The sequence below is a fragment of the Haliotis rufescens genome, unplaced genomic scaffold (genome assembly GCF_023055435.1).
Source record: "Haliotis rufescens isolate VD_foot unplaced genomic scaffold, xgHalRufe1.0.p SCAF_10, whole genome shotgun sequence".
Taxonomy (NCBI): Eukaryota; Metazoa; Mollusca; class Gastropoda; order Lepetellida; family Haliotidae; genus Haliotis; species Haliotis rufescens.
The window spans coordinates 38,309,586-38,336,875 of NW_025963780.1; the positions used below are offsets into that span (position 1 = coordinate 38,309,586).

The 27,290-nt window shown below is 38.4% G+C and overlaps 1 protein-coding gene across 1 annotated transcript in view; it reads right to left on the reverse strand.

Annotated features, from left to right (window-relative positions):
* Nucleotides 1–6,497: 6,497 nt before the first annotated feature.
* Nucleotides 6,498–27,290, reverse strand: part of LOC124142624 (ceramide kinase-like protein) — a 28,778-nt gene continuing 7,985 nt past the window's right edge. The window contains exons 3-13 of the mRNA XM_046511196.2: nt 24,475–24,606; nt 20,641–20,704; nt 18,179–18,321; nt 17,748–17,822; nt 15,976–16,156; nt 14,457–14,534; nt 13,987–14,096; nt 13,074–13,285; nt 10,538–10,897; nt 8,940–9,136; nt 6,498–8,243 (exon numbers count right to left, since the gene is read on the reverse strand). Of these exons, the coding sequence (XP_046367152.1) occupies nt 8,147–8,243; nt 8,940–9,136; nt 10,538–10,897; nt 13,074–13,285; nt 13,987–14,096; nt 14,457–14,534; nt 15,976–16,156; nt 17,748–17,822; nt 18,179–18,321; nt 20,641–20,704; nt 24,475–24,606 (1,649 nt within the window). The 3' untranslated portion in view covers nt 6,498–8,146. The remainder of the gene's footprint in view (nt 8,244–8,939; nt 9,137–10,537; nt 10,898–13,073; nt 13,286–13,986; nt 14,097–14,456; nt 14,535–15,975; nt 16,157–17,747; nt 17,823–18,178; nt 18,322–20,640; nt 20,705–24,474; nt 24,607–27,290) is intronic.

The following is a 27,290-nucleotide window of genomic DNA, read 5'->3' on the forward strand; positions in this document are numbered from 1 at the left end:
CTGAACAGATCACCCATTGCTGACAAGTCAAACCCTCATTTAATTAAATTCTTCATACTTATTCAGAACTGTTCACAAGCATGTTTTTGAATGACAACTGTTCCTATCTAATTCTTCTATGACATCAGATGGAATCGACGATTGTTTACTCAAATTGCAAACTACTAACTTGTCCCATGTTTCTTCATTAGTTGATAAAAAATATGACAGAAAGCAGTGACGGTCTCATTTACTCGTATCTTCAAATTGTCAGTTTTGATATCCATAACGATGCTAAATAAAATTGTTTGATAGACATTACTTAGAAGTTGACGGATGACAAACTAGACACAATTTATGGATGACAACTTCTTTATTTTACTGTTAGGCTATATTTGTGTGTACTTTGACTGCTAAATAGGGTGGAGAAGAACCACTTTCTTCACTGCTCATTTACAGCTGCATTGTATCCATCAGACCTACCAAAGAGTGAGTGAGTGAGTTGGGTTTAACGCCGCTTTAACAGTATTCCAGTCATATCACGGCGTGTCAGCTTAATATGGGAGGAAAGCCCGAAGTGATGCAGGCATCAGACGTTTACCACTTCGGTGAAACCAACGAGCACGGGTATGGTGCTGACAAACCTAGAAACATAATTGGGGTGAACCGGGATTCGAACCCGCAATCATAGGTTTCTGGCGTGCCCAAGGGACGCAACTCTGTACAGCGAATTGCAGCACCTTAGACGACTGGGCCACCCGTGCCCCCCCTACCAAAGACAACCAGCAGAGAGCTACCATGCTATGGAATAACTGCACACTTAAACAGAAATGGTAACACCCTGCATGATCTACTTGTTTTGTTCCAGTGGAAATGTGCCGTAACATTAATTGTAAAACGAATCTGTAAATTGTGGTATCGTATTCCAAAGAAGATGTGTTGATAATGCCATTGTTGGTTCACATACAAGAAGGTTTACAAGTATTTACATCAGCAGTTGATGATTTCGTTTTGGTTTTTTCAAAAACATGTTATAAAAAAAATGTAAATAAAAGGCTTACAAAGTTAAATGAAAGACTTCTAACATCAAATGAAAGAAATACTTCCAAAAGAGAAATTTAAAAGACTTTCAAATTGACAAAAAAATAAAAATTGAAATAAAAACTTTACAAAGTTAAATGAAAGACTTCCAAAGTGAAATATAAAAGACTTTCAAATTGAAACATAAAACATCCAGAGTGAAATACAAGACTTTTAAATTGAAACATAAAACTTCTAGAGTGAAATAAAAGACTTGCAAAGACTTTACAAGTTATAAAATAACATATCCAGCATCATTCATTCTCCTTTCTTTCTTTTTCTGCAATTTAAGGGAAACTCGTCTTTAAAACAAGAGAAGACTTGGCTGGGACTAACAAAAACTGGTGGTGGTGATTAATTATTCTTAAGAATTAATGTACGTCAATAGCATCCATAAAAAAGAAAATGGTAAATCAGGTAAACAGACCTGTGTAATAGGGCCAACATGTCAATCCATTTTATTGTCACTAGTGAGTGAGTATGGTTTTACGCCGCTTTTAGCAATATTCCAGCAATATCACAGCGGGGGACACCAGAAATGGGCTTCACACATTGTACCCATGTCGGGAATCGAACCGGGTCTTCGGCGTGACGAGCGAACGCTTAAACCACTAGGCTACCCAACTGCCCCTTATTGTCACTACCCTGGGTGCAATCTTAGCGCTTAGGTGATCGAAACTCCCATACCTTAACATAGACTTACAACAGTCGTAGCGCTAAGGTTGTTTTGAACAATGACACCCAGTAATGAAGAGTCTCGAAGGTACACATGGACGGAACACCTGGACAGAACACATGGACGGAACATATTAGTGCATGGACGGATTAAATATATTGAACACAGAATGTGAACATGGACCTTATATAAACAATCAAATATAATCGAAATGACGGTCAAAAATCATATCAGTAAAAGATTTTGCTAAACGCACACATATAGTCTACATAAATATAGGTGAATATCATGTGAATGTGTTTTTGGATGGTTAATGTGATGTATTAGGAATAAACACTGTATTAAGCAGACACTTTGGACACACTAGACTCTGTAACTTAGGAAATGAGAAAATATCTTTTTCATTATATTTGACAAACTACTATACTTGCATGTCATAAACAATAGGCAAGATTAATAGTCATTGTTTGTTCGTTTGTTTTTTTGTTTGCTGTTTAACGATGCACTCAGCAATATTCCACCTATATGAGGACGGTCAGCAAATAATCGAGTCTGGACCAGACAATCCAGTGGTTGACATCGTGAGCATTGATCCATGCAATTGGGATACGATGATATGCATCACACCAAGTCAGCGAGCCTGACCACCCGATTTCGGTAGTCGCCTCTTACGACATTGCACAGTCGCTTTTTACGGCAAGCATGGGTTGCTGAAGATCTAGTCTACTCCAGATCTACACAGGTCAATAAATATTCCATCTGTTGAGGCATCAAAACAATCTCAAGAACAAGTGATCAGTTTGTTCTACATAAAGGATTGAACAAATTCAAAACATTATCAACAACACAAATATGTGATCATGGTAAACATTGATTCATAAAAAAAAAATGTTATGAAAACAATTTTGGCAAATATCCTTTTTTTCAGATGAATGATGTAATTCCGGGATCAGAAGGGAACGTAACTGTTCATCTGAGTCATCACTCCCCAGTACCAACATCCACAACATCCACAAGCTTGATGTCCTCCTTATTGTGACACACTGTTGACATATGCATCATTTCAGGTGCATGACATGCTCCTTATTGTTACACACAGTTGACATATGCATCATTTCAGGTGCATGACATACTCCTTATTGTTACACACTGTTGACATATGTATCATTTCTGTGCATGACATACTTCTTATTGTTACACACAGTTGATGTATGTATCATTTCAGGTGCATGACATACTCCTTATTGTTACACACAGTTGATGTATGTATCATTTCTGTGCATGACTGCTCCTTATTGTTACACACAGTTGATGTATGTATCATTTCAGGTGCATGACACACTCCTTATTGTGACCCACAGTTGACAGATGCATCATTTCAGGTGCATGACATGCTCCTTATTGTCACCAACTATTGACATATGTATCATTTCAGGTGCATGACATACTCCTTATTGTGACACACTGTTGACAGATGCATCATTTCAGGTGCATGACATGCTCCTTATTGTGACACACAGTTGACATATGTACCATTTCAGTTACATGACATGCTCCTTATTGTGACACACTGTTGACATATGTATCATTTCAGGTGCATGACATACTCCTTATTGTTACACACAGTTGACATATGTATCATTGCAGGTGCATAACATACTCGTAATTGTTACACACAGTTGACATATGTATCATTGCAGGTGCATAACATACTCCTTATTGTTACACACTGTTGACATATGTATCATTTCAGGTGCATAACATGCTCCTTATTGTTACACACAGTTGACATATGTACCATTTCAGTTACATGACATGCTCCTTATTGTTACACACAGTTGACATATGTACCATTTCAGTTACATGACATGCTCCTTATTGTGACACACTGTTGACATATGTATCATTTCAGGTGCATGACATACTCCTTATTGTTACACACAGTTGACATATGTATCATTTCAGTTACATAACATACTCCTTATTGTGACACACTGTTGACATATGTATCATTTCAGTTACATAACATGCTCCTTATTGTGACACACAGTTGACATGTGTATCATTTCAGGTGCATGACATGCTACTTATTGTTACACACAGTTGACATATGTATCATATCATATGTATTTATACAAATAAATATCTATGCCTTTATTCAGCAGCAACAACAAACAGCAGTAAAAAACAACAAACCAACAACAACTATCAACAAGCAGGACTGTATATTCCAATAGAACAAAACAGCAACTTTAAAAACGTACCACACACATTAGCATCTCTGTCATTATAATAATATACAAACAAAAAATCAAATCTTCGACCATCAAATTTATATCAAACATTAATCACTTTGAACATTCAAATCCTACAAAAAGGGACAAAACTTCAACTCTCTGGTGGCACCAGATTCAAACTAGCCTATCTGATTTCTGTATCTCGAGAACAAATTAAAAGTTTCAAAGGTACCGGTAACTGTGTCTCTGTGGTGTTTGCGCTGTTGAGCAAATCATCAACTTATCACCCTCCAGTGACATCATCGTATTGTTCTCCAGTCGGACTAAATCTCATAACCAGGAATGTTGCAACATCACCAGGATTTTGTATTACCGTATTCGACGTAATAAGCGCCCTGCTCTAATAAGCGCCCACGGCGTTTTTTTGCCAATATATTGGCTAGTGAACAATCTCAATTAGCACCCCTTCCAAGGGTTTTACGTACACAAGACTTATTTATTTGTGTATAATACGTACTCGTATGTTATATGCACCCTTAATTATGGGCAATTAAATCCTTGAAAATATTTCTGTCGTATATAAACATTTCAGGCTGTCAGCATAAACCACGAAATTTACGATTTTTCAACTCAAAATAATATTCTAATAAGAGCCCCCTATTTCTAATTTTGAGAGCGCCCTGGGCGCTTATTACGTCGAATACGGTATATGCTGGGGATTTTATTAATACAACTTCCGTTTATATTGTTACATATGAATGTTTCTTGCCAGAAATTTATTTGGCATTGGAACACATGTTATTGTTCTCCAGTCGGACTAAATCTCATAACCAGGAATGTTGCAATATCACCAGGATTTTGTATTATATGCTGGGGATTTTATTAATACAACTTCCGTTTATATTGTTACATATGAATGTTTCTTGCCAGAAATTTATTTGGCATTGGAACACATGTTATTGTTCTCCAGTCGGACTAAATCTCATAACCAGGAATGTTGCAATATCACCAGGATTTTGTATTATATGCTGGGGATTTTATTAATACAACTTCCGTTTATATTGTTACATATGAATGTTTCTTGCCAGAAATTTATTTGGCATTGGAACACAATGTAATGAAATGTAAAAATCCTATGACAAATGTGTCCTTTACATTCCCCTGGATCGAGCACACAACCTTTGCATCTTGAGTCCAGTGAGTGCACCACTAGGCTACAGACGCACTGATAAATCAAAATGCTTTTCACAATGTCTTTTTCAAGTACCAGAACACCAGGATTTTCACTTTGGAAGCTAGATAAAACACTTACTCTCAGGTTTTTATCACATCTAAAACCCTCATCCTCAGGATAAAACCATGGGGCTCCTGACCCTCGGTTTTATCCCTTGGATTTGGGATTTAAATCTCATAAAAACCCTCTGATGTGTTTCTCCCACTTAAAGATTGATATAAATCACAGGGATTTATCTGGTCCTGCTCACAGGCCAAATCTGCAACAAATGTCAGTGAACAATTACAAACTGGAATAACATTTTCCCATGTCATAATATTCAACTGACATTAAAGCCTTGTTGAGGTGACATGTATTTCACCGGTAAAAGGACCAGTGATGGTAGACCCATTTCCATTTAGTCTTGCATCCTTGCCCTGAATGCAGAAAGTAAGAATTAAAAAATAAAGAATCCAAATTTTAAACAAAATGATTTTTCTCCCAATTTGCCTGCCAAGGGAACTTACAGTATTCGAAGTAATAAGCGCCCAGCTCTAATAAACGCCCATGGAGATATTTGCTAATATATTGGCTAGTGAACAATCCTAATTAGCACCCGTTCCGATTGATCAATGTACAAAAGACTTATTTATTCGCATACAATACGCACTTGTGTGTTATATGCACCCTTAATTATGGGCAATTAAATTCTGGAAAAATATATCTGTCATATATAAACATTTCAGCCTGTCATCATAAACCGCGAAATTTATCTTATAACTCCGTTTTTTTCACCAAAATAATTATCTAATAAGAGCCCCCTATTTCTAATTTTGAGAGCGCCCTGGACGCTTATTACGTCAGGAATATATCTCTTACACCCTGCCACGAGCAACACAGACTGCCCGTGGAATTCTCACAGGCAGAATAAATTCCTTATACCCCGCTTCAAAGCAAAAAGCTGCACACTTTTTCCGAGTCAATGGAAGTCACGTGACATAATACAAGTTAACCTCAGCTCTAACGAACAGCTGTTAATTCTTTTACATCACATTGAAACATGTCAGAAAGATAAATTCATTGTAGCAGGATCAGGAGGGGCACATCGGGTTTTATGCATCCCTCGTTAGGTTTTTTAACCACAAGCCGGAGGTGAGTGGTATAACCTAACACAGGGCACACGGGGTTGTATGCATCCCTCGTTAGGTTGTGCCCCTTGTGATCCTTCTACAACTTATAACATACACAAAAGCACAAACGATTTTGCTATTAGTCTGCCATACTCATGGATCAGTATTTTTTATTTCTGGTATTTGTTAACAATCTTTAAAGAATATATAAAGTACTTCTTGGTTGCCAGAGCTCCTCTTTCAGTTTTGTTTCTTTGTTATTTTTTTGTTGTTGAATGCTGTCCTCAGCAATATTCCAGCTATATGACGGTGGTCTATAAATAAATTGAATCTGGACCAGACAATCCAGTGATTGACATCACAATCTATGCAATTGGGATAGAAGACTTGCATCGGCCAAGTCAGCAAGGCCAACCCCCCATTTCGTTAGTCGTCTCTTACGACAAGCATGGGTTGCTAAGACCTACTTTAACCTGTATCTTCATAGGTCCTCCATCAGTAAAGCACCAATTCAAGAAAGCATCTTATCAGAGCTTTCATACCAAAAAAAGTATTCTGCCTAGTAAAAGACTAATGTTTGATTATGGAACAAAATACAAGGTTCCAGATGTAATCTCTGACAATGGTTACCATGGCTACCGATGAGGCTGATTCAGGATGTCAAAAACCGTACACAACACTTTGCTGCAACTCACAAAGTTGACCTGTGTGGATAGCATTCCTGTGATATTCAATGGGTTCTTTATATAAAACTTGATTATGAGTGATAAAAATGTCACACAAAACGTCACAGCACCATTCAAATACTGATATCATATCATAATGTTTGGCTTATTGTTACACCCTGAATATGATAGTTAGTACTAAAATCTCAGCAGATGATGAACAATGTGATTTGTACATATGACAACTTCCTTGTAGACTTGAGTGTGAATCTTTGAATATGATCATGATTTAATGACAATCATTGGGGACCGACCATTTGATATTCTGGCAGGGGACCGAGGATTTTGTATCCAGATTAGATATATTTTCGGCTACAGTATGTACAAAACCAGATATTCTGTTACTTAAAATTATGAGCCTGAATGTATTTTGTAAGAAAAAAAACCTTGCAAAAATGTCATTTTGTGGCAGGAAATTTCTTTCTATTTTTCAACAGTCTAAAGCAATATTATTTTCTCCAAGAATATTCGGGGACAATTTCTGTTTTCCTATATAATCCCTAGAGTAGCAAATGGCCAGTCCCTTAATGTTTTCAATTTCAAAACAGTATCAGAAAGTTATCCCAGATTTCATCATAATGATAAACCGCAAAATGTACTTGAAATAGTGTGCTAACATCAGTGATCATAACCAGGTGATTATCCATCATGAGATCTTCCACACACTGACTGTGACCTTCAGAACTGAATCAACTCATTGTCATAGACCTCAGGGGAAACAATTAATGCAATATATAATGATGAAGTAATGAGAATGAAAGCATGAAATGATCGTTGACCTAGATCTATTGCAACCTTGATCCTTGATGACTTGATCCTTGATGACTTGATCCTTGATGACTTGATCCTTGATGACTTGATCCTTAATGACTATGGTCCTTGATGACCTTGACCCTTGGTGGCCATGACCCTTGATGGCCATGATCCCTGATGACCTTGACCCTTTATGGCCATGACCCTTAATGGCAATGACCCTTGATGGCAATGACCCTTGATGGCAATGATCCTTGATGACCTTGATCCTTGATGACCTTGACCCTCGATGGCCATGACCCTTGATGGCAATGATCCTTGATGACCCTGAACAATGATGTCCATGAAATGACCTATTTGACAAGTTGTAAACAAGTCATAGTGACCTCCACATTGTCACAGTCAGGTGACACGCCTTCTCCACATATTTGCAGAAGGCCATGGTGTACTCTGAAGGGAAACAGGAAACACATTTATAAGTACTTGTTTACATGTACATAAGTCAGCAGATCAAACCTGTTCATAACATTTACAACAGTTAATATCAGAGAGAGGAACGAAACAAACATATTAATACACATATGGGGACATCCCATTAGAGACCTCCTATTTGATAGTCTTGGGGATAGAGTTTTTGGAACAATATAATTTGCTCCCGAAAATGCAGGGGGGGAATAGTTTGGTTCAGGCTTTACAAAACCAAACAGTTTGTTTACTGGACAGCTGGTTGTGGCTTTAAAGAAAATTGTTTAAGTCCTCATTTCAGTGAATAAATCGCATGTTTTGAGGAAGTGACAGAAAAACGTAGAAAGATATTTGCATCACATGTAAGAAAAGACTGCCTCATCCCTTTCTAGCCTAGTGGTTAAGCGTTAGCTCGTCACACCGAAGACCCGGGTTCGATTCCCGACATGGGTACAATGTGTGAAGCCCAATTCTGGTGTCCCCCGCCGTGATATTGCTGGAATATTGCTAAAAGCGGTGTAAAACCATACTCAGTCTGTCAGTCAGTCCCTTCCTTTCCTGATGGCCAAAAGCAAGCTGACAAGCCATTACTGAAATACTGTTCAAAGTAGCGTTAAATACAACTCACTCAATCTGACGAGGCACACACAAACTTTAGAACACTATGAAACAAAATCCTACCTGAAATCAAGTTCTCGTTGTTGGCAGAGCTCGTTGTCAAGATTCCAATAAGAATTCAGGCGGGATTCCTCCTTTTTCTTAGCTTTTTCTTCCTTTTTTCGTTGTGCCTTCTGCCTCTTGGCTCTCTCCTGCTCGGTGAAGGTGAGCCTGTACTGGGGCCCCACGTAGCGAGGCTTCTGGTGCAGGGGATTCACAGGCTGAAAGTGAAACAGATCGGTGGAGGACAAGCACAAGAAAATTGCGTCCATTATTTGAACCTTTTCATCAAACGCTGACAATAGAAGGGAGATAACTCTGTTGGAGAATCATTGCTTTGCCATCATGTGGATAATGAGTGATGATGCTGAGGTTCAAATCTGAAAATCTGTAAAAATGTACAAATTACATCTTTTATAACCAAGGTTGACTCTGATGCAGCATGCACTTGTAGAGACAGCAGGGATATTTTTGATAAATGTACATTAAGGGTTGCAGGGATTGAGTTTGACCGGTTCATTTCTCCTGTTACACTATATTGAGTTTTATATTTCTTTGGGATAAAAAATCAGCTCGCTATATAGCCGTTAACTCGTTCTGAAGAAATCGTTACTCGCGTGAATTTAATATGATAATATATACTAATGCAGTTGACTTTTTAAATACTTCCTTATACTGAAAATGTATTATATCCTTGTTCGATATAACCAAGTTATGTACTGTACATACAGGGATCGATTTCGCTATATCCAAGCTGCACCAGTGCAGGTAAAACATTGCTAGTGCAGGTAACTTTTATTGCCAGGTTGCACCAAGTGCAGGTAACTTGTATTGCCAGGTTGCACCAAGTGCAGGTAACGTGTATTGCCAGGTTGCACCAAGTGCAGGTAACATTTCCCACCGCATATGCACGGCAGCAGTAATATTTGATAACAGTGGAAAACTTAATTCTTTTAGAACCGGCTACAAATCTTTTAGAATCCAGGAAACAAAAGTTCCTTGAAAAGCTCGTGGTATGAAACCTAACGTGGGATGCATAAAACTCCATGTACCTCTAGTGATCCTGCTACAACTTAGGTTGCGTGCCTTGGGCACGCCAGAAACCTATGATTACGGGTTCGAAGCCCAGTTTGCCCCAATTATGTTTCCAGGTTTCCAGGTTTGTCAGCACCATACCAAAGTGGTAAAATGTCTGAGACCTGAATCACTTCGGGCTTTCCTTCCACATTAAGCTGACATTCAGCGATATAACTGGAATACTGTTAAAAGCAGCATTAAACCCAACTCGCTCACTCGCTCACTCACTCACTCTAGATTGCCAGTCACACAGTTCGTGCAGCTTGCTGTGCTCATCTACATCATACAGATAATCAAGATGAAGCTCACAAAACAGAATTTGGCGATTCCACTGAAACCCTGACAGGACACCAGGAATTGGCTTCACACATTCTACATATTTGGGAAGTGAACCTGGCCTTGTGTGAAGCAAGCCAACACTTAAACCACTGTCCTATCAACAAAAGTGGCCAATCTGTGACCCATATAGTCACTGGCTGCCAACTTTGTATTCATATTTAGCTACTTCAACAAGTTGATGAAATCAAATTCCTTTATCTTCATACCTCACTCTGTCGCCGTCTTGGATTTCCCCGCCTCTGTCGATCATCATTGTCGCCATCAAGATCATCAGAACAATCACCAGAGTCGTCATCATCATTATCCGAATCACTCATTCCGTTCAAAGCCTTCACACTGTCTGCCCTTCTGAAGTCAGATCGAGATGCTCTGCGTGTCATGAAGGTTTCGTCCAGATCAAAGTCATTGAGCACCTCAGCTGACTTGCTACTTTTCCTACTTTTGAGTCTTGACATTTCATAGTCAATCTCACTGAAACTGTGGTCTCTGTGTTTCCAGCTGGTCGGTAATCGGGGGCGGAATCTTACCTCCTTTACACGATGCACTTCAATGAATGGGAAGTCAAACTGAAAAAAGAACAAAATACATGAATAAAATCAACTGATCCGTTCCACAAAGCGATTGCAGCACTATGACTGTCATAAGCCTATGTTAAAGTGTGGGAGTTACGATCACCCTGGCACTAAGATCGTTGTGTAGAACATCTTCAGCATGGGCTATCGACGCATTATAATGGTTGAGGATTATAGAAATGAACTTTAAATTTAACATCTCTGTTAAGAATCAAACCCATATTACAGGCATGTTGAGAGAAACCTTTTCAAATTTGTTAAGATACAAAACAATCATTTATTGACTGCTCTGAGGCAACATCATCATCATCATCTACAATTAGCTATAGGGCGGTGGGGTAGTCTAGCATTCACTCGTCACGCCGAAGACCCGGGTTCGATTCCCGACATGGGTTCAAAGAAGAAGAAGAAGAAGAAAACAAACCAATTAAGTTAGCTTATAGATACATTATTTACCGCAGGATCACAATTTCATGAAAGATCACATTACTTACTGGAGGATCACAATTTCATGACAGATCACATTATATACTGCAGGATCACAATTTCATGAAAGATCACATTATTTACCGCAGGATCACAATTTCATGAAAGATCACATTACTTACTGGAGGATCACAATTTCATGACAGATCACATTATTTACTGCAGGATCACAATTTCATGAAAGATCACATTATATACTGCAGGATCACAATTTCATGAAAGATCACATTATTTACTGCAGGATCACAATTTCATGAAAGATCACATTACTTACTGGAGGATCACAATTTCATGACAGATCACATTATTTACTGCAGGATCACAATTTCATGAAAGATCACATTATATACTGCAGGATCACAATTTCATGAAAGATCACATTATTTACTGCAGGATCACAATTTCATGAAAGATCACATTACTTACTGCAGGATCACAATTTCATGACAGATCACATTATTTACTGCAGGATCACAATTTCATGAAAGATCACATTATTTACCGCAGGATCACAATTTCATGAAAGATCACATTACTTACTGGAGGATCACAATTTCATGACAGATCACATTATATACTGCAGGATCACAATTTCATGAAAGATCACATTATTTACTGCAGGATCACAATTTCATGAAAGATCACATTACTTACTGGAGGATCACAATTTCATGACAGATCACATTATTTACTGCAGGATCACAATTTCATGAAAGATCACATTATATACTGCAGGATCACAATTTCATGAAAGATCACATTATTTACTGCAGGATCACAATTTCATGAAAGATCACATTACTTACTGGAGGATCACAATTTCATGACAGATCACATTATTTACTGCAGGATCACAATTTCATGAAAGATCACATTATATACTGCAGGATCACAATTTCATGAAAGATCATCAAATAACAACACATTGACAATCTTAATACAACCTTTTCACAGGAAAATACACAGAATATATGTACTAAGATCGTTGTGTGGAACATCTTCAGCATGGGCTATCAACGCATTATAATAGAAATGAACTTTAAATTTAACATCTCTGTTAAGAATCAAACCCATATTACAGGCATGTTGAGAGAAACCTTTTCAAATTTGTTAAGATACAAAACAATCATTTATTGACTGCTCTGATGCAACAGAAGAAGAAGAAGAAGAAGAAGAATAAGAAGAAGAAGAAGAAACAGAATAAATGTTTAGGTATTCAGATACTAGTGGTGTCCTGAAACAGAAGAAGAAGAAGAAGAAGAAGAAGAAGAAGAAGAAGAAGAAACAGAATAAATGTTTAGGTATTCAGATACTAGTGGTGTCCTGAAACAGAAGAAGAAGAAGAAGAAGAAGAAGAAGAAGAAGAAGAAGAAGAAGAAACAGAATAAATGTTTAGGTATTCAGATACTAGTGGTGTCCTGAAACAGAAGAAGAAGAAGAAGAAGAAGAAGAAGAAGAAGAAGAAGAAGAAACAGAATAAATGTTTAGGTATTCAGATACTAGTGGTGTCCTGAAACAGAAGAAGAAGAAGAAGAAGAAGAAGAAGAAGAATACACAGAATATATGTATAGGTATTCTCATACTAGTGGTGTCCTGAAACAGAAGAAGAAGAAGAAGAAGAAGAATACACAGAATAAATGTATAGGTATTCTCATAGTAGTGGTGTCCTGAAACAACGACTTACTTGATTTTTGGCATTGCCATGTCTTCTTAGGAACCGAATGAATTCTTTCCTGTCCGTGTCTTTGACCAGCACCAAGTCCATGTTGCCATCACACAGATGGGTGAACTTACTGAGACCGTTCGGGGCAAACTCACTGCGCCCAGGTAAGGTCAGCACACCAACATTCAGAAATGATCCTTTCACTGTCTTCCAGGGACTGTCATGATCAATTTCTGGCAAAAGAAAATAGAAAATGCTATAATTGAATGATTCATATAATTAGTGCTCCTATGTGTAGAGGTGGTGTGTTGTTGAGGCTGTTTGTATTTTACAGATTGTATTTGACAGGTTGTTTGTATTTCACAGGTTGTGTATTGTACAGGTTGTGTGTTGTATAGGCTGTATATTGTACAGGTTGTGTATTGAACAGGTTGTGTATTGTGCAGGTTGCATGTTGTACAGGTTATGTATTGAACTGGTTGTGTATTGAACTGGATGTATATTGTACAGGTTATATTTTGTAGAGGTTGTGTATTGAACAGGTTGTGTATTGAACAGGTTGTGTCTTGTACAGGTTGTGTATTGTACAGGTTGCATATTGTGCAGGTTGTGTGTTGAACAGGTTATGTATTGAACAGGTTGTATATTGAACAGGTTGTGTGTTGAACAGGTTGTGTATTGAACAGGTTGTGTATTGAACAGGTTGTATATTGTACAGGTTGTGTGTTGAACAGGTTGTATATTGAACAGGTTGTGTATTGAACAGGTTGTATATTGAACAGGTTGTGTGTTGAACAGGTTGTGTATTGAACACGTTTATTATACAGGTTATCTATTGAGCAGGCTGTGTATTGTACAGGTTGTATTTTGTACAGGTTGTGTGTTGTACAGGTTGTGTATTGTACAGGTTGTGTGTTGTAGATGTGGGAGTCACCTATGAGGGAGTTGCTGGAGCCGGAGTTAGCCAGGGGGTCCAGCTCCTCCACCAGGTCCTGAGTGACGCTGTCCTGGTCGCTGCTGTCCTCGTGCCAACACACGCGGCACCTGCAACATCACACACATCAGTGTGGATCATGGGTTGGACATGCAGACAATATAAACACATGCATCATCTACTAATCCTAGCCTTGTGGTCAAGCCCTTGATTTATCTTTTGAAAGGAACAACATAAACAGATGCCCTGCAATCTCAATCAGATTTGGTAAGGTAGATTATTCATCTGTTTTTTAATGGAGCATTGGTTGGTCAGTACCCTCATTGGCAGCGTCCTGTGGTGTGAATCATTGGTTACAAATATCACTGTACTACCTTGTGGTGGCTAAAGGTGTCTGTCTGAAGGAGGAATGAAGCATTGACAAGCCAATGGAGTATTGACAATGATGGCTATTTCGAACTACGACCTACCCTATTCGACATGGTGTGTTGAGCACGGCCGTGTTGATGCCGGTAGCCGGAATATATTCTACATCACAGTGGTAAGATCTGAAAACAAATATCACATTGCTTTAGCATGGCTGGAGACTATATCACTCTCAGCAATATTCCTGCAATATGACAGTAGTCTGTAAATAATCAAGTATGATTAACATCATGAGCATCAATCCACGCAATTGGGATACGATGACATGCATCAACCAAGTCAGCGAGCCTGACCACTCGATCCTGTTAGTCGCCTCTGATGACAAGCATGGGCTGCTTAAGACCAATTCTGACCAAGATCTTCACGGGGGAAGACAAGCATGGGTTGCTGAAGACCAATTCTAACCCAGATCTTCACGGGGGGGAGACAAGCATGGGTTGCTGAAGACCCAAGTATGATTAACATCATGAGCATCAATCCACGCAATTGGGATACGATGACATGCATCAACCAAGTCAGCGAGCCTGACCACTCGATCCCGTGAGTCGCCTCTGATGACAAGCATGGGCTGCTTAAGACCAATTCTGACTTAGATCTTCACGGGGGAAGACAAGCATGGGTTGCTGAAGATCAATTCTAACCTAGATTTCATGGGGGGAGACAAGCATGGGTTGCTGAAGACCAATTCTAATCCAGATCTTCATGGGGGGGAGACAAGCATGGGTTGCTGAAGATCAATTCTAACCCAGATCTTCATGGGGGGAGACAAGCATGGGTTGCTGAAGACCCATTCTAACCCAGATCTTCACGGGGGAAGACAAGCATGGGTTGCTGAAGATCAATTCTAACCTAGATCTTCACGGGGGGAGACAAGCATGGGTTGCTGAAGACCAATTCTAACCCAGATCTTCACGGGGGGGAGACAAGCATGGGTTGCTGAAGATCAATTCTAACCCAGATCTTCATGGGGGGAGACAAGCATGGGTTGCTGAAGACCCATTCTAACCCAGATCTTCACAGGGGAAGACAAGCATGGGTTGCTGAAGACCGATTCTAACCTAGATTTTCATGGATGGAGACAAGCATGGGTTGCTGAAGACCCATTCTAACCAAGATCTTCATGGGGGAAGACAAGCATGGGTTGCTGAAGACCGATTCTAACCTAGATTTTCATGGATGGAGACAAGCATGGGTTGCTGAAGACCGATTCTAACCTAGATTTTCGTGGATGGAGACAAGCATGGGTTGCTGAAGACCAATTCTAACAAATATTTTATGTCACCTTATTGAATATGTCCCTAACACCAAATGGATGTTCTCACAATATAGGATTATTTTAATATGTAGATACTTAAGAACAACATGAATATGTCGCCGACATTATAGTAAACAAAATTTGGTTACATAGGAACTTGAACAACCAAATATTTTAAAAAACACCGCCCATACTATATTTTCAAAAGCCATTGCTTGAGAACGAATTCTTTTATTTTTTAAGCCTAAGCAATTCCTTCCATGTGACTGTGATGCTTATAACTTAGCAATCATCCTTGTATGTTTTACCTGAGTTTTGCTTTAGTTAAAGCTTTGATAAATGCAACATCCAGCTTCTTGGCCCCTAGTGAGCTGTACCGGCTGCGGAAAGACAGTACATTGCCAGCAAACCCATACTGGGAGTTGAATGCCCATCGGAGAAACTTGTCCTCGGAATACACGGAACACACATCTACATGTTGTTTATGACCTGTGATAAAACACATAAACATGTTGTTATATATTGATAACAAAACATTCCCGAAAAACAATATTTTCTTAACGCATATTTTATTCAGACATATCATGCTTATGAGCTTGAGTGAGTTGATTGTAACACTGCTTTGAACAATATTTCAGTTTCGTGAGAAGAATATTGCAGTTTCACGTGAACAATATTTCAGTTTCATGTGATTAATATTTAAGTTTCATGACAACAGTATTTCAGTTTCAAGTGAACAATATTTCAGATTCATGAGAATATTTTGGTTTCATGTGAACAATAATTCAGTTTCATGTGAACAATATTTCAGTTTCACGACATTATTTCAGTTTCATGACAACAATATTTCAGTTTCCTGTGAACAATATTTCAGTTTCAAAAGAACAATATTTCAGTTTCATGAGAACAATATTTCAGTTTCATGAGAACAATATTTCAGTTTCCTGTGAACAATATTTCAGTTTCATAAGAACAATATTTCAGTTTCATAAGAACAATATTTCAGTTTCATAACAACATTATTGTGATCAAAGAAGGAGAGACTGAGTTAATGTTGGTCGATGTTGAAATCAGTCGTATTACAGGTGAATTACATCCTGTTAATGAATGTGGAGCAGATGGGTAACAACAGAGGCAGATGGGGTATATTCTGTACAGGCCATCTACATCACACATTATCATAACTCCATGTCAGAATGATGAGATCTGATTGCTTCACGTGATCAAATACTATTTTCCAAACTTTGAGGAAAATGTTTTCTCAGCAGGGGAATAAATCCTTTATACCCCGCCATGAACAAGACAGGTTGCATTGGATTCTGACAGGCAGAATAAATCCCTTATACTTTGCTTCGAAGCAAAAACGTGCACACGTTTTCCAAGCCAGTGAAAGTCACCTGACATAGCACAAGTTAACCTTAGCTCAATTGAAACCGCTGTTTTCTATCAGTTTTGAATTTGTTTTAATTCTTTTACAAATGTCATATTAAAACATGTCGGTAGGATAAATTTGTTGGAGCAGGATCATTTGGGGTAGATGGGGTTTTATGCATCCCTCCTTAGGGATGGGACGGGTAACTCGGGTACCCCAGTCAGGTGGGTACTAAGTAGGACCTGGGTACCCACAGGACTGTCCGGACCCGTGGTTAGTCACGTGATATATTGTTTAATGACAAAAACTCACTATAGCTCAGTCGTTACACAAGACACAAAAAGTTGGCATTTCTTTCTGACGATGCACACATTCCTTTTGACTTGTATATGTTTGAGTAAAGATAAAGCTTCAGTCAACTTCAGTGTACGCATGATCTGATGGTTTCATTCATGTATCTAAATAGTTTTTGAAAGGGCTCTGGTAAAACAATTCCCAATCTGACATTTTGTACCCAACTCTTGAGACCTACAGCAGGTACCTGGGTAGGGTCGGGTAATAGGACGTTGGGCACACGGGTTGTAAATTTGGACTTGTCCCAGACCTATTTTATATCACTCACCCAATACTGTATCCCCCAACCCCGAGTATTGTTGACTCACTAGGAACCCAGTGTGCCCTGTAATCCCCACCCGTTGACATACTGACCGTATAAGATGTGCAGTATTGCTGAGATAGGTTCCACTGTGCCAACGACAGACCCTGCGATGTGATTGGTCAGACCTGGGAATATAACAATGTGACATGTTCATCCAAATACATAATCAGAGTAATTGTAATAATAATCATCATCATTATTTCAAGCATTCAATAAGTCAGTTACAGTTGGAAAGAACTAGTTATTTGACATTGGGTATTATGTCTTATATCAACTGTGGGTGTTATGCCTTATATCAACTGTGGGTATTATGCCTTATATCAACTGTGGGTATTATGCCTTATACCAACTGTGGGTATTATGGCTTATATCAACTGTTTACCTGTGGTTATTATGCCTAACATCAACTGTTTACCTGTGGTTATTATTCTTTATACCAACTGTTTACCTGTGGGTATTATACCTTATATAAGCTACTTACCAAGGGGAATTATGCCTAATGGAATATGGCACCTGGCAGGTGTAAACCCTGGCTTCACATCGATATCATTGTCTTTTTGCCATCGGTTGAGTAGAGCATCCGCCACCTTGCATGCAGTCCCATCTCCACCACATGCAACAATGCTGGAAAATAAAATAAATAAACAATGATTCTGCAAGGGTGGGTCGAAAATCAAGGAGAATAAGGGTCACTCATTATGATCACATGACCTCCAATATGGACTCTGATTGGAGCAGGAGAACCAGAGGCTGAAAGCATGAGCATGCCACGGTGACAGGTCACAGCGTAGAGTGCTGCATCACTAAGGTCCATAGGAATTCAGGAGTTATTGTGGCCACACAATCACCAAATGAGTTCCCACATGTAGAGTTTACTGGCAACAGGGCTAAATTGATGTCATCTTAACAGTTTGTTTCTTTCTTTCTTTATTTGTTGGTTAACGATATATCAACAATATTTTGGCAATATGACAGTGGTCTGTTAATACTCTGGACCAGACAATCCAGTGCTTGACATCATGAGCATCAATCTATGCAATTTAGATACGATGAAATGCATCAAACAAGTCAGTGGGCTCGACAACCTGATCCGGTTAGTCGCCTCTTACGACAAGCATGGGTTGTTGAAGACCAATTGTAACCCACTTCTTTAAGAGAGATCATGTTATCTGTGAATCAGTCTTTCATGTCTACAGAACCTTGTCATTGAGGGCAATCACATCAACATCGAAAACTTGCACTGACAAGCCTATCAGCCTTCCATATCGTGACATTATTTTCTCAGATATCACTTGTCACCTGTAATATGATATGTACCGTATTTTCTTGAGTATAGTGCGCACTTTTTTCCAAGAAACACAGCTGTGTAGAAGGGGGTGCGCATTATACACGAATTATGAGTTTTTATGTTTTTTCCATGGAAAGACATTACCGTGAGCACGAAACACCGGAAAATACCATGTCAACAAATCCATACTGAAGTACGCAAATTATTCATGTAATTACACTGTCTGGCTATAAAAAGTGTTCTTTGTATATCTGGACTTATGTTTGTAACTTATTTCATTAATTTTATTCAAAATTCCTTTTAATATTGTTTTAATTAATTGCGGCGAAATCGTGTGTGAAGCGATCGGAAGATCGAACAACTCACCGTTATTAACAGCAACCACGGTCAGATTACTGCTATTGACGCCTTGAAACAAACTTTAGTTGACAGAGAATGGATACATATATCATACATACCATACTTTGAATCGTTAAAAGTCATATTTGTTTTTGTTGGACGATTCTATGTCAACACGTAATTCTCGCGATCACGTGCACGGGAGCCTTGACGGTGAATTGTCAGACTGGTTCCATGTAAAAAATAATACCCGGCAATAACGATCAGCTGCTTCGCTTATGGTTATTATTATTTTAAATATGTTTAGTAAAAGCTGCATCTAAATTAACAAGATATTGGAATATATTATTCCTGATAAAAAAAAGTTGCAGATACAATTTTTGCCGATCCTTGCATTAAAAATACTGTAAAGTTATATCATTGGGTGTGTCTTGACCGAATCACCGGTAGATTCCAAGAGAACGTGTGTACAGCTGATTGCTGTGTCCGGCTTAGTTTACGAGAAAATACACAAGGTAAACTTAATCCCTGGATATAAAACAATGCCTAGTAGAACAAAAAATATAATTTAAACAGTAAATCAACATGTCTGGTGATTTTTTATCTCAAATTTCGAATTTGTACTGATAAAAGTTTCTCATCACCTGTTCGTTTGCCGGACTCGGCTGAAGGGGTACGGTGGAAATTTTTTTCTGCGCATAATATTCAAATTTCTTTTTTTCCAAAATATTGAATCCGCTAGAGGGGGGTGCGCATTATACATTGGTGCGCACTATACTCAAGAAAATATGGTAACTATTTACATGCAAAGTCATTTATGGTCTTTTCAAATTCAAAACATTCTATTTGTTTATGAAATGGGATATTTTCCAGACATATTTGTCATAAAATATTTTAGATGAAATAATTCATCATTCAGTCAACAATTCTACTTTTCAGGATGATAGGACTCTAGTTGGCACTCATCCATTCATTCATCTGACAATTGTTTTATAAAGTGAGTTGGGTTTAACACCCGAAGTGATGCAGATCTTCAGACATTTACCACAATGAAACCCATGAGGAAGGGTATGGAGCTGACAAACCTAGAAACAAAATCAGGGCTAATCTGGCATCGAACCTACAATCATAGTTTTATGGCACACCAAAGGGACAGAACTCTGCACAGGAAAATGCCCCTTATATCACAGCTTAGATATGGAGTACAATAATTTTTTCCTATATTTCACTGGCCAGATTATACATTAAAAAACATCCTCCCCTTCATATACAATGAATGTATTATACCTACTGGTGTTATACGTTTGTAAACATACCAATCAAAGTCCTCCAAGTTCATGTGGATCATTTCCTGCTTGATGTGTTCGTTGTGCTGAACCTCTGAAAAATAGTCAAAGATATTACTCATTATTTGATAACCCGCTCAGCAAACTTTTAACAATATTAATTTGCTAATTAAGCTAAGACAGATCGTGAGTCCTTGTATAGTTTCTACACTAGCATGTAGGAGGACCCCATAACCTTAACTATCCCCAGACTCGACCACACCCCACCACACCTAAGTATTAAATGGTCGGTCTCTAAGCGTATTTTTATAACAAATGTTATATTTGGGATAACACTTTTTGAGTGTACAGATTCTTATACATTTTTGGGTTGAGTCCCACCTAGGATTTGAACCCACACTGCGAGAGTGAGCTGCCTAATTGCCAGCATACAAAGTCAGCGATCTAACCCACTCAGGCACCGAGGCTTCCACTAAGTGACTTTGTGTACTGATGATTAGGTGGCTCACTCTGGCAGTGTGGGTTCAAATCCTGGGTGGGACTCAACCCCAAAAAAGTACTAGGCTCTGTAATTTACAGAGAAAGTGTTATCCCAAATATAACATTTGTCACATTTGACCACTTTCTAAATGGCATTGTGTGTTCATAAAATGCATTCTGTTAAAAAATGATCTGACAGAAATTTTGACCATTCTTTCAAACATGGGTTACAATTACTGCACAATGCACAATGAAACAATAATATTTTAATGTGAAGTTTTGACAATATGCAGGATTTGCATTGGATGAGAGGTCAGTCACATGACAACAAAATGATGTTCATAAGTGTATGATGTTCATAAGTGTGAAGCAAGTTAAGAATACATTATAAGTTGTAGCAGGATCATGAGGGGTAGATGGGGTTTTATGTGTCCCACATATTATATGGTTTTATACCACGAGCCTGAGGAAAACAGTTTTTCGATTGAGATGAGGTTAACTTGTGCAATGTCACATGACAATGTCACATGACTATGTCAGATTGACTCGGAAAAAGCGTGCAGCTTTTTGCTTTGAAGCGGGGTATGAGTGAGTGAGTGAGTGAGGTTTTACGCCGCTTTTAGCAATATTCCAGCAATATCACGGCGGGGGACACCAGAAATGGGCTTCACACATTGTACCCATGTCGGGAATCGAACCCGGGTCTTCGGCGTGACGAGCGAACGCTTTAACCACTAGGCTACCCGACCGCCCCGAAGCGGGGTATGAGGGATATAGTCTGCTTCTCAGAAATCCATGTGCAGCCTGTGTTGCTCGTGGCGGGGTATAAGAGATTTATACCCCCGCTTAGAAATTTATTACCCTCCAAGGCAGGTTAAACAGTATTTTATCACGATCACTGGACCAATCAGATCTCATCATTCTGACATGGAGGTATGATAAACGTTCATGTTACCTCTCCTTTGATGAACTATTTTATTCTGTTATACAGTTGGCTGTTGTATGGCTGTCAGTGTAAACATGAAGACACACGTACAACATTAAATTGTGTACTTAATAATATTTACTTTCTCTTTTTGTGAGTTCATTGGAGTATGAACCGTCATAGAGTGAGAGGGGCGGTCGGGTAGCCTAGTGGTTAAAGCGTTCACTCGTCATGCCGAAGACCCGGGTTCTATTTACGACATGGGTACAATGTGTGAAGCCCATTTCTGGTGTCCCCTGCCGTAATATTGCTGGAATATTGCTAAAAGCGGCGTAAAACCATACTCACTCACTCACTCACCGTTGAGAGCTAACCATTGTATGAATGTCATCGCCAGTCCCTCATACAGTTGAGCCCTGATTCTATGAAGGTTCATACTCCAATGAACTCACACAATGTGAAAGTCAACTCTTACATATATTTATTCTATATATAAAAAACAAGGAAATTTCAAACTCAAATTGTTTTTTTTTATGTATGTCACGTTATTGACAAGCTTCACAATAGGTGTAAATGTACCACACATAACATATGAAAGCTAAAACTTGACTTTGTTTGTATTATGTTTGAAAAGCATTTATTTTAGAAAATTTTGATTTCTGATCTATATCACACATAACATATCAAAGCTAAAACTTGATTTTGTTTGTATCAATGTTTGAAAAGCATTTCTTTGAGAAAATTTTGATTTCTGATCTAAATCAACAATAAAAATATCTGATAACAACAAATATCCCTGAAGATCTGAAAAATCAAATCACTTCTCTCAACTTCAATCATCCATTTATTAAAGGAAACAGTTTACCGTATTCAACGTAATAAGCGCCCCACTCTAATAAGCGCCCACGGCAATATTTGCTAACATATTGGCTAGTGAACAATCCCAATTAGACCCCTTCCGATTGATCAATGTACACAGGACTTATTTATTTGCGTATAATACGCACTCGTGTGTTGTTTGCACCCTTAATTATGGGCAATTAAATTCTCGAAAAATATATCTGTCGTATATAAACATTTCAGGCTGTCGGCATAAACCACAAAATTTATCCTTTAACTCTGTTTGTTTCACCAAAATGATATTCTAATAATAGCCTCCTATATCTAATTATGAGAGCGCTTATTACGTTGAATATGGTGTGTTAAAATTGTCTATCTCAGTTTTAAATTTAAATTTTAACATCAACATGTAGTGTTGGATCTAACCTGGATTGAAGCCTGCTCCCAAACACACAAATCACAGGACAGCGATACTGACTGATTGTCAGATTTGACTTGCCGATACATTAACGCAATAATGGCTCAAAATAAACAGGAACATCCCTTGAATAGAAAACTCAATAAACAACTTCCCTGTAGGCTATTAACGGCTTCTCCCTGCAATAGGAATTCTACATCATTAATCAACCACCATCACCATAAACTAGTGCCAAAAGCTATTGGCAAATTTCATTTAATAAAATATTCTTTGGCCAAGAACTGTAATTACTCTGGCTGAGCTAACATTCAATTATTCACATAAAGATAGTGAATACCTAGTCAATATTAATTTTTGGTTTGGTATTTTAGGACTGTATAATGAATTAGACTGAAGAATTGACTTGTATAATGCCATGAAATGAAAGGTTCAATAGCCCATTAGGTTCGTGGTTAAAGGTTTAAATCAAAAGGCCCGTAAATATTCAAAGCTTGGATATGGATTTTGGTTTATATGTCAAAACCAGGATGTTGGGTGTAATAATTCTTTTATGACTGCTTTTAAAGAAAGATGCATTGCAATAGCTATTCAAATATGGTTTGCAGAAATAGCACTTAACTCTAAGCTTGATATGTATCGGGCATTAAAAATGTACTTTATCTTTGAAGAATATTTATCAATTGTAACAATTCCTATTTATAGAATTGCTTTGACAAAGTTTCGATGTTCTTATCACAGGTGAATGATAAAAGAATGCAGAAGACTTGGGGGTGCCTAAGATCAAAGGTTTTGTACACTTTGTGTCATTCCATGTATAGAAACAGAATTTCATTTTTGTACGATTGGGCCATATTTTAATAATTTGAGAAATATGTTGCCAAAATATTACATTGTGCACCTGTCTTATTCTAAATTTGGGCAGCTAGTAACATCAACAAATCCTATTACAGTTAACACATTTGCAAGGTTGGCCCCTCAGACACAGTATGCTGTCTCCGAGCCGATTTGTCCTTCTATTAGCCCCTTAATGTCAAGCGCCAGACAGGGTAACAACAAGTACCATCTTTTAACGTCTTTTGGTATGATGTGGCCGGGGATCAAACCCCGGACCTTCCGCTCTCCGGACAGACACTCTACCACTAGACGGCGGAGGTGGTCTTGGGAAGATGAGGTACTTGTGGATGAAGAGAAGAGTACCAACCTGTCATGTCCACACTGACATCAGCATTTTTGAACATTGGTAAAATTGTGTGTCGATAGAAGGAGCGGCCATTCTTATGTCCAGCGTGTTCTTGTAGAAACAGTTTGATCGTTTTGGGCCTTCCTTTGATTGCTGAAACAAAGAAAACTCATTCACAAACAAGCACCTAGGAATAGGTTACACATAATAAGCATTCATAATATCATATAAATTATATATTACTACATATATGCTCTTAATTAGAATATTTCATTTATGGAATCAAGCGAAAACATTTTTTAAACTTCTCCCCGTGGTGATCCAACCTGCCTTCATTCATATATCATTATGAAAGAAATATCATAAACAAAGCTTCGCCACCATGGTAACCAATATATTTACACAGAAGCTTAAACTTGTCGCTTGCAGCATGTTTTTTTTCAGACAGAACAAACAGTTTTTGGTAGCTTTCCATTTCACTCTTTCTCAAAACAAAGTTTCTGCTTTTTAAGATTGCTGCTCTAAGTTATCAGAAAACAATATAGCCACCATATGAATATATATATAGTCTGGTGATGTGAGGTGAAAACGGGTTTAACTTCTCATTCAAGATTTTTATAATATCGGATTGCATGCCGCTCCACTTGAATTGACTCAAGTCATCAATGGCCGTTTCAGGTGGTTGTGTTCTGATACATTTGACCGATACTTTTTTAACCTGCAGAATTTTCTTTTTGAGGTAAACATACATCTGAAAGATTTAGCAAGCCGAGTACATCAAACATAATTTAAATGATATGAAACCCTGCTCCGAAAACAGTTATTATGAGTTTGATTGGACATGTGCTCATGTTATTCGCCAGGCGAATGGGTTCGACAGTAGCGGCACAGCTAGCGACATACACTGTCAAATGGGTTCGACAGTAGCATTGAAAGCATTATTAGCGATGTGCATGTGTGTGTGCGAGAAAGTGTGTGTTTGAGTGTTGTTTATTTGTTTATCTTATCCCCTTATGCCAAGCGCAAGACAGGAGGAGGCAATGATGAAAATCTAAAGATACAGCAATAGAAACTAACATATTTAGTCCACTAGTCCTAATAATGATAGCACATAGCAAAACCTTTGGAAATGGAAATCTCCTTGCCCTTTTGATACCTTAACTATTGGGAAGTTTGACAAGGGTTATAGGAGTAGTGCCAATTTCTGTATCTGTAACTCAGCTTAACCAACTGCTACGAGGGCTGGTCAAACAGTTCTAAGTCTGACAATCAAAAGCTTTTAATTTTATTTTTCAACAGAATCTCCCTGCACTTGAAAACACTACTCATATTGATAGTGAAGCTTTTCAATTCCTGTCAGGAATAAGTTTTCTGAAGCCACCCTGAAAAGCCATTCACAGCCTTTGAGGTCATTGTTGTCGTCATAGCGCTTTCAGCGAAGGTGTTCTTTCAGTTCAGGAAACAGGTGGAAATCACTTGGTGCCAGGTCTGGCGAGTTCAGAAGCTGAGGAGGCTCTTCGAACCCACAATGTTGCACAGCAGTCTTTGCAAGTCGAGAGGTCTGAGGAGAGGCATTGTTATGAAGTAGTAGAATTCCAGCAGTCAGCATTCCTTGCCGCTCTACTTTGATAGAATCTCTCAGGTGATGAAGGAAATCAGCATAGTATAATGCACCAGTAATCGTCATTTGACTTTCTAAGTAATAAACAGGATCACACCATTTGCAGGTGGCCATAACTTTCTCCACTGATCATGAACTAGAAGACTTAAATTTCTTTAGTGCCAGAGAAGTGGAATGGTGTTATTCTATGGATTGTGGTTGTGACTTGGGATCATAGTGGTACACCCATATTTCATCACCCATTACTAATCTCTTTTTGAATTCGATGAATTCCCCCTCAATTAGCTCCAAATTTTCTCTGATAATGTCAGTTCTTGTTTCCTGAAGATAAGAATTTAGAAACTTTGGCACCCAACGAGCAGATATCTCATTCATCTGAAAATGTACATGAATAATAGTTTCAATAGATCTTGGGTTTAGACCTGTGTCTTTCTCAAATCCAGCAATGGTATCAGGTCTATCTGACAGTACAGGTTTCCTGTTTCCTTGATTGAATCTTCACTGATGGAAGTAAAGGGACATCCAGACCTAGGGTCATCATCAAGGCTTGCTCTCCCAGCCTTAAACTCAACATTTCACAGTGGATTAGCTGGGGCACTTATCGCCAAACACTTGTGACATACGGTCATGAAATTTCTTGGGGTTAAAGTTAAAAACTTGATGACTGCTCGGTACTCGTTCTTTTCCTTTTCTGCGCCTCTGGTTAACGTGCCCGTCAATTCTGACCCTAAAGCACCGAAATGCACATCTACAATGGTCACCGAGGCACAGACAACGGTTATTTCGATGGGAAACGGGAAACGATGACATGCTTAAACCAAGTCAGCGAGCCTGGCCACCCGTTCCTGTTAGTCGCCTCTTACGACAAGCATGGGTTGCTGAAGAACTATTCTACCCCGGATCTTCACGGGTCGAGTGTGATTGTAGTAGACAACCAACACCATATATCATTTGGATTCAATTTCACTCTGATGCGTTTTCAATGCGTTTCAGTATATAATGAAACACAAATATTTCTCTGTTCTATAAAACATGTACAGATTAATAGGTGATGGAACTCATCACGGATGTCTCTTGTATCATAGAATGGACATTATCTAATGTTAATGATATTTTATCCCATCTGCCTTTACCACTGTAGAGTGCTTCAGGGACTTGACACTGAGAGCGAGTGCTTGTTAATTATTGACACAACCAACAATTGTTATCTGGTGAT